Source organism: Anolis sagrei, chromosome 4 (genome assembly GCF_037176765.1).
Source record: "Anolis sagrei isolate rAnoSag1 chromosome 4, rAnoSag1.mat, whole genome shotgun sequence".
NCBI classification, from domain to species: domain Eukaryota; kingdom Metazoa; phylum Chordata; class Lepidosauria; order Squamata; family Dactyloidae; genus Anolis; species Anolis sagrei.
The window spans coordinates 8,929,554-8,942,046 of NC_090024.1; the positions used below are offsets into that span (position 1 = coordinate 8,929,554).

The 12,493-nt window shown below is 42.8% G+C and overlaps 1 protein-coding gene across 2 annotated transcripts in view; it reads left to right on the forward strand.

Annotated features, from left to right (window-relative positions):
• The window catches only part of TSNARE1 (t-SNARE domain containing 1), a 565,931-nt gene that overhangs the window by 436,507 nt on the left and 116,931 nt on the right, over window positions 1-12,493 (forward strand). For both annotated transcript variants that reach the window (XM_067467251.1, XM_067467252.1), the window contains one exon: window positions 9,757-9,839. In XM_067467251.1, the coding sequence (XP_067323352.1) occupies window positions 9,757-9,839 (83 nt within the window). The remainder of the gene's footprint in view (window positions 1-9,756; window positions 9,840-12,493) is intronic.

A 12,493-nucleotide genomic window follows, 5' to 3' on the forward strand; every position in this document is an offset into this window, starting at 1 on the left:
CTCTCAGCACTTTCCTCCAACACCACAGCTCAAAAGCATCGATCTTCCTTCGCTCAGCCTTCCCTAAGGTCCAGCTCTCACATCCGTAGGTGACTACAGGGAATACCATGGCTTTGACTAGGCGGATCTTTGTTGCCAGTCTGATGTCTCTACTCTTCACTATTTTATCGAGACTGGACATTGCTCTCCTCCCAAGAAGTAAGCGTCTTCTGATTTCCTGGCCACAGTCTGCATCTGCAGTAATCTTTGCACCTAGAAATACAAAGTCTGTCACGGCCTCCACGGTTTCTCCCTCTATTTTCCAGTTGTCAATCATTCTTGTTGCCATAATCTTGGTTTTTTTGACGTTTAGCTGCAACCCGGCTTTTGCGCTTTCTTCTTTCACCTTGATTAGAAGGCTCCTCAGCTCCTCCTCGCTTATGTATATGTATATGTATATGTAAAGCGAAAGTTTTGGGGACCAGACTTATGGATTTTGTTATGACCATGGATAAGTTGAAAGTCATTATATGTAGAGGGAAAACCACTGCTACCCCAATTTTTAAGAGGCCAGAAGCTGTGTAATTGCAAAGAGAAGAGAGGGGAGATGGTGTTTCCTTTATATTCTCTTGGGATAGACTAAGTTCTCAACTCAGAGAAGGAGGTGGCTTCTTTTTTGAGACAAGTGTGGTTCAGTACTCGCAATGACCCATGGATAAGTCAACCCACGTTTGATTTTTTTTGACTAAAATTTCTAGACTTATTAGTCTATAGAGTATTCTGAGCCAAAATTGTGAATTGTGCAGTTATACAACATCTAAAAAGAAAGAAAATCCAATAGGCTGGAATCCTGTTGTGGAGTGATAGATGTGATTTACAAAACAAGCAGCTGCTATGATTGACAGGATTGACAGTTGGGAAGAATATAACTGATATTGCCACTGCCACACAAGAATGTTTTCTCTCATGACTGATAGAGGCAAGTCCATTGCCACAATTCCCTTGTGTGCCAAATATCTCTCACGTGGGAACAATGTCAGCCATCTTCTCAATTGTCAAGATAATAACCTTATAAATAGGGATTGGGGACTTCCAAAACCAGTATCTAGCCTTGAAACTATACACAGTGAATGTGAATGTGAAACAAACAGCCATAAGTACATGTGTAAATTTTGTAGTGGTCCTGATCTTCAGGGGTAGATCTTCAATGAATGCTACTCCTGCCATGGAGGTTTCTCTCTATCAAAAGATATTCTGCTTTTGGCCATCATCTTGTTTGTAGCTGAAGGTTGTGCTCTTTTAACAGATGTGAAGGAAGATTGAGGGCGCATCCAGACAGTGCCTAAAACACACAAGTGTTTGCATTCTTGGGGGTTTCCAAACAACCCTGCTTTGTCCCAAATTAATTTGACATCTGGAAAGACCCAGGTCTTTCCAGGTGTGGGCGCTCTGTGGATTGGGCCTGGGGATGCATCGTGCGACTTCCAGTCTCATCCACACAGGTATCTCAGGTTTTTTGGGCTCCTAGAGCCCGAAAAACCCAAGACAACCCCCACTCCCTCCCAAAACTCCTTTGAAAAGCCTTAAAACTGAAAAATAACTTACCTGGCCACCATTCCCCCTTCTCCAGAGCTTTCCTACCATGTAGAAATGACACACCAGGAGAAGGAGGGAAGGGAAATATCACTCTTGGCCCCTCTTTGCCTGGCATATCATTTCTACGTGCCATGAAAGCTCCAGAGAAAGGGGAATGGCATCCAGGTAAGTTATTTTTGAATTATAAGGCTTTTCTGAGGGGTTTTGTTTTGTGTCTGGGTGCCATGCCAGACACTCACACATCCCCTCCCCTCAGGAATGCACAGATGTGCATTCCTGAGGGGAGGACTTCCAAGGACTTTAACCTGAGCTCAATCACATTTCTGAAACCCGATTGTACCCGGGCAGGCATGGTGGTCTGCGAAAAGGCCTTACTGGTACATTATTTCAACTGTTATGTTTATTCATATCATGATCTGATCACCATACTCAATATATCCCATATATATGGGGGTATTGGGATAACGATACAAAAGGTTTGCTAGGGTAGACCCTCTTTCACTCAGACTCACCCCCCCCCCCCCCGAAACAAACTAACCCCCCCCCCCCCCCAATCAGAATCCTGGCTATGGGCCTGTACCCGGGTTAAAGGGCTGTGTGGAGCTGCCCTGAGACAACTAGGTTGCATTCTTGCTTGGCAATCCCCTTTGGCTGAGATTTAAGATTTTCAAATTTGCTCAGACTTTGAGGAGGCATATCAGTTGTGAATGCCTGGAGCTAAATACATCAGTTGTTTCTTTGACCCTTGTCATTGGTTCCCTTGTGTCTACATCTATTTTTCTAAGGAATTACTCATTAAAGCAACAGCCCCCAATACTGACCTGTGAGAGTGACAAAATGTTCAGAAGAGTATTTTTATGTTTCTAAGGCTTCGTTGTTTTCCATCTCCCCATCCTCCTTCAGCCAAGTTGGTGTTTGTACACAACACATCTTACAGCTGGCAATGTTTGGAGGTGTGTTTCCTTTTGACAAGTCCCTTTTTGATCAAAATAAGTCCGCTGATGCACATTATCTCTGGGGTTAACATTTGAGCAGACCAGACTTTGCTTCATTTGATTCTTCAGCTACAAACACAGGCGAGGGAAAGAGGGTACAAAATGAAGTGAGAGTGACATTATTGAATGCTGCTTTCAGTTGGAAGGATTACACTAATCCCAGAAACATTTCATGAACAACGTCTCCAGCAAGCAGGAAACATTCTTCAGCAGAATTTCTCAGAATTTGAGGCTAAAGCAGGGAAACAGATGTGATACAGAAAGCTAGGTCAGACCATGATCCATTTAGACTATTGGCTGTAGAGACAGGCAGTCACTCTCAGCCAAGGGTCTTTCTTATCAAAGCAAGGAAAGTTGCCTAGCATTCTGCTTGGAATTTATTTCTTCGTCAATAATTGCACATGGGTGCAGAACCCAATACTTGTGCAACATGCATGGGTTGAACATAAGGGGGACCAGTAGAAATAGGGTTCTCCCAGATGGACCTCAATATTCCAGTGTAAGAGAACAACAGGGTTGAGTATCTCTTAAACAGGTTTCTAAAATCCAAAATATGCATTGCCCAGCTTACTGGGCAAGGCTCCTTGCAGTGGTCCTCAGGGGTGCCGTGTAACGCGGGCCAGTATTGTGCCGGTGGCACCCTGACATGTTTGGCAGTATCGATTAGCAGTGGGCAGATCAATCATGATCCAGAACCCATGCCGGGCTGCCAACCTTTTCATTCTTGTAATCAATAAACAAGTTGTGGCCATTTTCACTCCAGCCCAGTGTTTGTGTCCTCTTTGGGTTCTGTTGGTGGTAGGGGTGTCACCCATCCACATGCAACTGTTCCGCATAGGTGGCTGAGATCATGACTGACACTTATAGTTCCTGGTGGTTTGGTATATACATTGTTTCATAGAAAGAGTTATTTAAAATATGACATATATAATTACCTTCAGGTTATATGTGTTGGGCATATGTGAAACATAAATGTGTTCATATATGAAGCCTATCACTAATATAGAATCATAGAGTTGGAAGAGGATCATGTCCTGCTGCAAGGAGTCTACATGACTTATGGCTGGTTCCACACCAGAATCATGGAATCATAGAGATGGAAGAGACTCCGTGGACCATCCAGTCCAACCCCCTGCCAAGAGGCGGGACAATCGCATTCAAAGCATCCCTGACAGATGACCATCCAGTCTCTGTTTAAATGCTTCCATAGAAGGAGCCTCCACCACACTTTGGGGCAGAGAGTTCCACTGCTGGACAGCTCTCACAGTCAGAAAGTTCTTCCTAATGTTCAGGTGGAATCTCCTTTCTTATAGTTTGAAGCCATTGTTCCGCGTCCTAGTCTCCAAGGAAGCAGAAAACAGCCCTCCTCCCTATGACTTCCCCTCACGTATTGATACATGGCTATCATGTCTCCTCTCAGTCTTCTCTTCTTCAGGCTAAACATGCCCTGCTCTTTAAGCCATTCCTCATAGGGCTTGTTCTCCAGACCCTTGATCATTTTAGTTGCTCTCCTCTGGACACATTCCAGCTTGTCAATATCTCTCTTCAATTGTGATGTCCAGAATTGGACACAATATTCCAGGTGTGGTCTAACCAAGGCAGAATACAAGGGTAGCATGACTTCCGTGGACCTAGACACTAGACTCCTATTTATACAGGCCAAAATCCCATTGGCATTTTTAGCTGCAGCATCATATTGTTGGCTTGTGCTTAACTTGTGGTCCACAAGGATTCCAAGATCTTTTCACACATCCTGCTCTTGAGCCACGTATCCCCCATTCTGTATCTTTGCTTTTCATTTTTTCTGCCTAAGTGGTGTATCTTGAATTTGTCCCTCTTGAACTTCATTTTGTTAGCTTTGGCCCGTCTCTCCAATCTGTCAAGATCATTTTGAATCCTGCTCCTGTCCTCTGGAGTATTGGCTATCCCTCCCAATTTGGTGTCGTCTGCAAACTTGATGATCCTGCCTTCTAGCCCTTCATCCAAGTCATTAATAAAGATGTTGAACAGGACCGGGCCCAGGACGGAACCCTGCGGCACTCCACTTGTCACTTCTTTCCAAGATGAAGAGGAAGCATTGGTGAGCACCCTCTGTGTTCGTCCACTTAACCAATTACAGATCCACCTCACCGTAGTTTTGCCTAGCCCACATTGGACTAGTTTCCTTGCCATAAGGTCATGGGGGACCTTGTCGAAGGCCTTACTGAAATCCAGGTACGCTACATCCACGGCATTCCCCGCATCTACCCAGCTTGTAACTCTATTGAGTTAGTTTTGGCCCATCTCTCTAATTTGTCAAGATTGTTTTGAATTCTGCCTCTATCTTCTGGAGTATTGGTTACATTTTCTTAGGTTATGCAAGTTTATCAAATTCTGAAAATATCCTGGAAAATAGAACATTTCTGATCCCAGGTAGTTTGAATAATGGATACACAGTCTGTAGTTACTATCTGACTTTTGAAAAGTTGGTTTTATTCCCACAACAATGTTGCTTTTACTCTCATTGTGTGTGGGGTTTTTTTAAAATTATCTGAGTGCTACCAGTAACTGGTCTGTGTTATATCACTCATAAGAGAAAAATAAATATAAACACACAGATATAGATATAATTAATATCACAGAAAAAAAGAATGGAATAAAGCATCTGGTTCCTTTCTTCATTTAGATTGCTGCTGTTTGTTTGTTATGTACTCTGACCTTATGACGGAGTTTTCTTGATAAGAGTGATTCTGGGAAGGCTTGCCATTGTCTTTCTCTCCGGCTGAGAATGTGTGACTTGCCCAAGGCTGAGTTGAGATTCAAAGCCTGATCTTCCAGAGTTCTCATTCAACAGTCAAACCACTATGCAATTCAGATTCCTACTTTGTTTTTATGTGCCTTCAAAGAAGTTCTGACACATAGCAATGCTGAGGCAACCTAATGTGACTGTGCCTTTGTAAGGCTTGTTCAGAGGAGTTTTTCTTTTGAGAAAATGTGACTTGCCCAACGTCACCCGGTGGGCTTTAAGGCTGAGCAAGGACTCGAATCCTCATCTTCAGAGTCCTACTCCAACACTCAACCCACCTGCTTCTGCTATCAAAAACCTGACTTCGGTGCACCAGCTTTTGATTCATGTCAAAGATATAATGGAAATCATTGCTACAAAAGTTGAAGCATAAAGCAATTCTCTATAAGCGCATTGCTCTCTCCAACCTTGCCTGGGAAAATGTGATAATTATAAAAGACAGGAATACAATAAGAAATACCATTGTAATTTCCAAAACAGCACATACTAAAACATAACAATGACGGCACTCAAGACTATTCTCAGAATAACAGTGCTAGGATCCTCTTAGTATGACGAGAACTTGAAACATGGTTTTAGAAAGCAAATGTGTTGATGTTAAAGGCGCTTTGCAAGAAACTCTCATTGTTGTTCACTATGAATGTAGTGTTTGGTATTTGTGCTAGCAAAATACAGGAAGCTAGAGTTGGATGCAGACTGTGGCCAGGAAATCAGAAGACGCTTACTTCTTGGGAAGAGAGCAATGTCCAGTCTCGATAAAATAGTAAAGAGTAGAGACATCACACTGGCAACAAAGATCCGCCTAGTCAAAGCCATGGTATTCCCTCTAGTAACCTACGGATGTGAGAGCTGGATATTAGGGAAGGCTGAGCGAAGGAAGATCGATGCTTTTGAGCTGTGGTGTTGGAGGAAAGTTCTGAGAGTGCCTTGGACTGCGAGAAGATCCAACCAGTCCATCCTCCAGGAAATAAAGCCCGGCTGCTCACTGGAGGGAAGGAGACTAGAGACAAAGTTGAAGTACTTTGGTCACATCATGAGGAGACAGCAAAGCCTAGAGAAGACAATTATGCTGGGGAAAGTGGAAGGCAAAAGGAAGAGGTGCCGACCAAGGGCAAGATGGATGGATGGCATCCTTGAAGTGACTGGACTGACCTTGAAGGAGCTGGGGGTGGTGACGGCCGACAGGGAGCTCTGGCGTGGGCTGGTCCATGAGGTCACGAAGAGTCGGAGACGACTGAACGAATGAACAACAACAACAGAGTTGGGTGCTCAGTAAGGAAGAAAGAGGAAACATCTGTTGTTTTGAAAAACCAATTAAAGGTTGGTGTGAAGCCCTTCAATGTAGTTTCAGAAGCCCCTGAAACTGGGTTCCTTAGATGTAAGGTCATCTCTTCACTTGCCAGTAAATCTGTGTCCAGTCCAGAACATAAATGTTCTAGAGTGAACCTGGAGCCAGCTACATGCACCTTTATGAATGCATTGCAGTCATGTACTGGAGTCTAAACAGCCCAGTTGGGCTGGGACCGCATCAGCCCTCTGAATGATTACCTCACTGTTCATGTCACTGTTGCCAGTCTCAGCCAGCCACAGAGTTCTATGTGAACAACACCTGTGTTGCACTCCAGGACAGGAAAAGCCTGCTCACGGTAAACACCACACCGTTGATTGGAAAACAATCCTTTTATTGAAGATAATTAAAAAACAGCAAGTAAAAAGCACTTTGAAGAAATAGGTAAATCCAATTAGGTAAGAAGATAAGCAGGAGCAAAAATAGTCCAGGGTAAAGTTCATAAAAACAAAGTCCACACTTCTCTAATATAATTCAGGAAAACAGGAAACAGGAGTAGGCATTCATACATTCCAAGAGTCCAAACCATGAACAAGAAATACTTAGACAAGAATCTTCCAAGCAAAGCTTCCATGAAACAAAGGACAAGAACTACACTTGATTCCAACGATGCTTCATCTGACTATATTTCCCATACTTGGAACTTTTATCCCCTTGTTAAGCTATTCCACTTGAGATCCTCTTATCTTTTTCTGTCGGAGCCTGGCAGAACGCCAAAGGCACTATTCGGCCTGTCTGTTTTGACTAATTTCCTCTCGTGTATCTATTTGCTCATTAAGTCTCGCAGCTGGGCCAGGTGCCCAGTTGTTTTCAAGCCCCAAATCCTGGGAACCCTCTAGTAGCAATTCAGGGAATACACTATCATCCCCACACCTTTCAGGGACATTTTCATGGGAAACTACACTTTGCACAGGAGTCTCCTGGTCCTTCTCTGCATCAGTATCACTGACCAAATCATTGCCATCTTGAAATTCATTGTCATCACTTCCCACATCAAAAGCATCCTGATCCTGAAACACAACTCCAACAACTTGGCCATCATGGACATCCCCATAGGGATACTCCTGACCAGGAAGAATGTGGGGGGATCAGTTCCTGTTGAGGCGTGGTCTGAGGAGGAGGAAAGGACCCTTTGATGGGGTCTTGTGCTCCTGAATGGGAGCCTGAATTTGAGCCTACTACTTCTGTAGTGCCTCAGGAAGAAAGTAGTTATTCCCTGGATGATGGGAATGGCTTTACAAACAGATCAGCTTTTAGTGAGCATGTGGCCCATGAAATGCAGTTAGAGGCTCTGCTTCAAGAGGCTCTCCCTGACACTGAGAGGTGGAAGAGGCTGAATTGTGGCCCATAACCCAGTGTCTTCAGTTACAGCAAGATAGTGCCAAGCAGAGGCAGTTAAGGTCATCTCAGTGTTTGGAAGATAAACAGAGGGATTCCAGGTGTTAAGTAAATAGTGTCTCCATGGGAACCAATTTGGTTTCTTAAGCTAAGTCCTTGGATTTCTCTGTGTGAGAGCAACTTAGCATTTTCAGAAGAAAGTCACATTTTACATGCATTCCTTGATTAGAGATTCTGGTCTTGCTTTCATGTCATGTTTTCCTCTTTGGGATTGGGGAATCTTGTTTGGATACAGTTTTGTGGATTTTGTTTTTACTTTTAATGCGGAACTTTGTTTATTGCTGCCTCAAAAGTACTCAGACTGTAACACGTATTTTGGAATAACGTTTGGAGCTTATATTTTAGGTGTACTTTCACTTTTGACTTTTTTTTCTACCTTGGAAATACTTTTGTACTTTTTACCTTGGGAATGTATTTTTGAACTAGTTTTTATTTCTATAGAATACTCCTTTCTTTAATAAACTTTTAATTGGTTGATTGCTTCTTGTTGGCTGAGCTATATTTGGGCTAATTAGCTCTTCATTTTGGGTGGAAAGGAGTCACGTAGGTGGCTGGGCTGCAACAGTTCCTTACTTTTTCCTGGTCACAGAGGTACCTCTCCTGGTGTCAATATGGGGTGCTTGCTATGACCAGGAGTTTGCATCGAGCTCTACATCCAGCTCGAAGCATCAGTGGTGGAAACACGAGCACGATCCATCCCCTTCCTTTGTACCGATGAGAGTAGAGCAGTGATTCTCAACCTAAGGGTCCCCAGATGTTTTGGCCTTCAACTCCCAGAAATCCTAACAGCTGGTAAACTGGCTTGGATTTCTGGGAGTTGTAGGCCAAAACACCTGGGGACCCACAGGTTGAGAACCACTGGTGTAGAGGAAAGGAGATGGTGATGGTGCCCCATGTGGACAGCAAACCAGTCCAAATTGGTCATGATCCTTCTGTCTACACTGGTTGACCAAATAAGTTTAGGAACTTCTCCTCTAAAGTTTCAAGCAAAGTTTTCCTAATGTGGGGTTAAGATGAATGAACCCAATTGAACATGTGAAGTGGAGAGGTGTCATGGGGACAGCCAGGAGTCAACTCCTGGTGACTCTGTCCATGTGGACAAGCCTTTGATGTGATGAAAAAAACATAATTAAAACACCATTTTGAGCCTCCCAAGTGTTGCCAGAGGGATGGGCAAAATCTAGCTGCAATTCTACTGCTGAGGAGGAGAGCAGAGTTTGTGATTCATTGAAGTTGAATTCAGCTCTCTTCCCCCAACTATGGTTGGCTGCTTTCCAGATACCACTCCACTCTCTTCCCCAGTCAGTAAATAGCTATGAAAGAAACCGCACGGCTGGCAAACTGCTCAGTGGTGGATGATTGATATTTGAGATTGTGCAAGGAGGTAGTGGATACCTCCTTATACAACATCTCCAAAATACATGAGCACAATACCAAATTGCATACATGTTACCAACAGGATCCACACTCTTTAGTTTTACTGTTCTTTCATTTGCCTTCATAATTGTTTGATGGTTCTATATTCGGGTAGTAGTCACTCTGTTTGCAAGTTGGAGAATGTATAAATTAAATTTTAATTAATTAAATCAATTAAATTGTGGGATTTGCTTGTCACGCTGTGCCATGTAATTACCTTCTATTATCTTAATTTACAGATAGCATTGAAGCCAATATCGAGACTGCATCTTCTAACGTCGACTCTGCCAACGAGCAATTGGCAAAGGCCAGTCAACACCAAGTAAGTTGATAATATTATTATTACTTTAAAAACTAAATAAAGAGAACAAATCTTGCATCAACAAACTCATGAAAACATACTATTAAAAATAACTGAAGTAACTGGAACTTGGCATAGAACCAGTCATTCTTTGGCAGTTTTTGGAAGCGACTTAAAGTGTTCCTCAAACAAGAGCTTAACCTCCTCTTTCCCCTCCCCCTTGTGATTTAAATTACTTCAGCATTGGCAGCTTGCATTTAAATTCATCATTTTGAGATCTGCATATTAAACAGATTTTTCCCACTAGAAAACACAGCAATTAGCTACTGTTGTTCTTTGAAAGATGGCATTAAAACACATCTTTTATGTCTGGATGTTCTTTCTTCTTGCACATCCTGTCTAGGCAGCCGATTGAAAAGTGTTGTTTACAGATGTGACACTGTTGAGAAACAAGATTTAAGCTGCAGTCTTTTAAAGTCCACAACAAGGGTTCAGTTGCACTGAAGCAGGAAGCAAACCTATACAATCTTCTACATTTATTTGAAAAGACCACAAAATAAGTACTGTTTTATTGAAGTATCTAAGAACATCTGATAGTTCTTCTAGAGACTTTTTTGTCCATCCCATCACAATACAGAAGTTGCTTGTTCTTGTTCATTCGTTCAGTCGTCTCCGACTCTTCGTGACCTCATGGACCAGCCCACGCCAGAGCTCCCTGTCGGCCGTCACCACCCCCAGCTCCTTCAAGGTCAGTCCAGTCACTTCAAGGATGCCATCCATCCATCTTGCCCTTGGTCGGCCCCTCTTCCTTTTGCCTTCCACTTTCCCCAGCATCATTGTCTTCAGAAGTTGCTACAGGCATGATATATAACATCAATATCCATATCTTCCAGTATGGGACCCTAGACAGATCCTTTTGTTTGCATATTAGGAACTATCTGGAACAAAGCCACATTCAGTATTTATTTTTCATGTCAGGAGCAAGCCAAACAGTTGTATTGCATTTTTAACAAACAAACGAAACACAAAGTTTGCAAGCTTGGTAGTTGATTAAATGTCCTTTGACCAGTTGGCCACTTGGAGTGCGTCTGGTGTTACTATAAGAAGGTCCTCCCTTGTGCATGTAGCAGGGCTCAGGTTGCATTGCAGCAGGTGGTCAGTGGTTTGCTCTTCTCCACACTTGCATGTCGTGGATTCCACTTTGTGGCCCCATTTCTTAAGGTTGGCTCTGCATCTTGTGGTGCCAGAGCACAGTCTGTTCAGTGCCTTCCAAGTCTCCCAGTTTTCTGTGTGCCCAGGGGGGAGTCTCTCATTTGGTATCAGCCATTGGTTGAGGCTCTGGGTTTGAACCTGCCACTTTTGGACTCTCACTTGCTGAGGTGTTCCAGCAAGTGTCTCTGTAGATCTTAGAAAACTATTTCTTGATTTAAGTCATTGACATGCTGGCTGATACTCAAACAAGGGATGAGCTGGAGATGTCACATTATTGCTTTGCTTGGCTATCGGAAGATCTCTGCACGATGGGTACCCCGGATGAGAAATTTATCCAATTGTCTGTTGATTATGTTGAAAACTGAATAGTGATAGTTAAAGAGCACATTCTAAGGGTTATGTCTGCATTTGATTGGTTAAAATATTCCCATCCAAACCCAAGTAACGAAGGTGGAGGCATTACTTTTCATTCAACCTTCGTATGCGTTGGGTTTCATCCCTGCCTGCACAAATCTCCAGCCCTCAATGAGTAGTTATCCTAGAAAGATTAGAACGAGGGATTCCTTCCCTAAATTCCCTGTGCATGCCTATTTCAAAAAGGGGCTTAGAAGGGGGTTGTCTTACTATCTCCTCCCCTTTTGAATACTTAGCAATGTGATAACTTTAAGAGATGAAATAGCTTCCTCTTTTAAATGTTTTTAATTTTTTTTTGTCCTCGGCTGGCCATGCGGCCTGTCTCCATTTTGGCCTTTTCTTCCCTTTGTTCTCCTTGAGTGAGGGCACATCTTGCCATTCTCCAGGCAAGATGTAGATGCATGTCTACTTTGTTATTTTCCCCCTTATTATTTTCTTAGAAGATAGCTCAGTGAAGCTAGATAGTTCCAAGAACCATTTCTATCCAGAATGGATTTCTTTTGATTTTAATAAACATATTACTTTAGAACATATGAAGTTGTGGCTCCCTGCAATCTTGTTCCCTCCTGTTTAATGGAAACTAATCCTTGCTCTCTACATGTAAGCTTCTGCTGGTTGTGAACTGTGCTTCTGGCACTCTGCTATATTTTTGTGGAATCACCCCCAAGTGAGGGTTACTTTTTGCGTCTAATAGTTCCTAATTCCTATCAGTGTGTATGAATGGATTGTGCATTTACTGTGTTGTTGCATGTGCCGTCACATCCAGACCCTGTAAAGATGTGCTTCTCTCTTTATCTGGGTGAACCGCTGGGGGTCTTTCTTTGATGCAATAACTCAATACTTTCAGCAACTGATGCCAGTCAAGATATGAACATCAACAAAATGTCTATTTCCAAAGTCCTTGGCAGACTTGGCACAACTTGATAAAGTTACAACACAAACAGTCCATTTGAGAAACCATAGAGATGTTCTTTCTTTCCCTTTTTCTTTAATTACTGAGGTAACCTTTCTCCAAATGGTGGAAAAAATCCTGAGATATTTCACCCTAA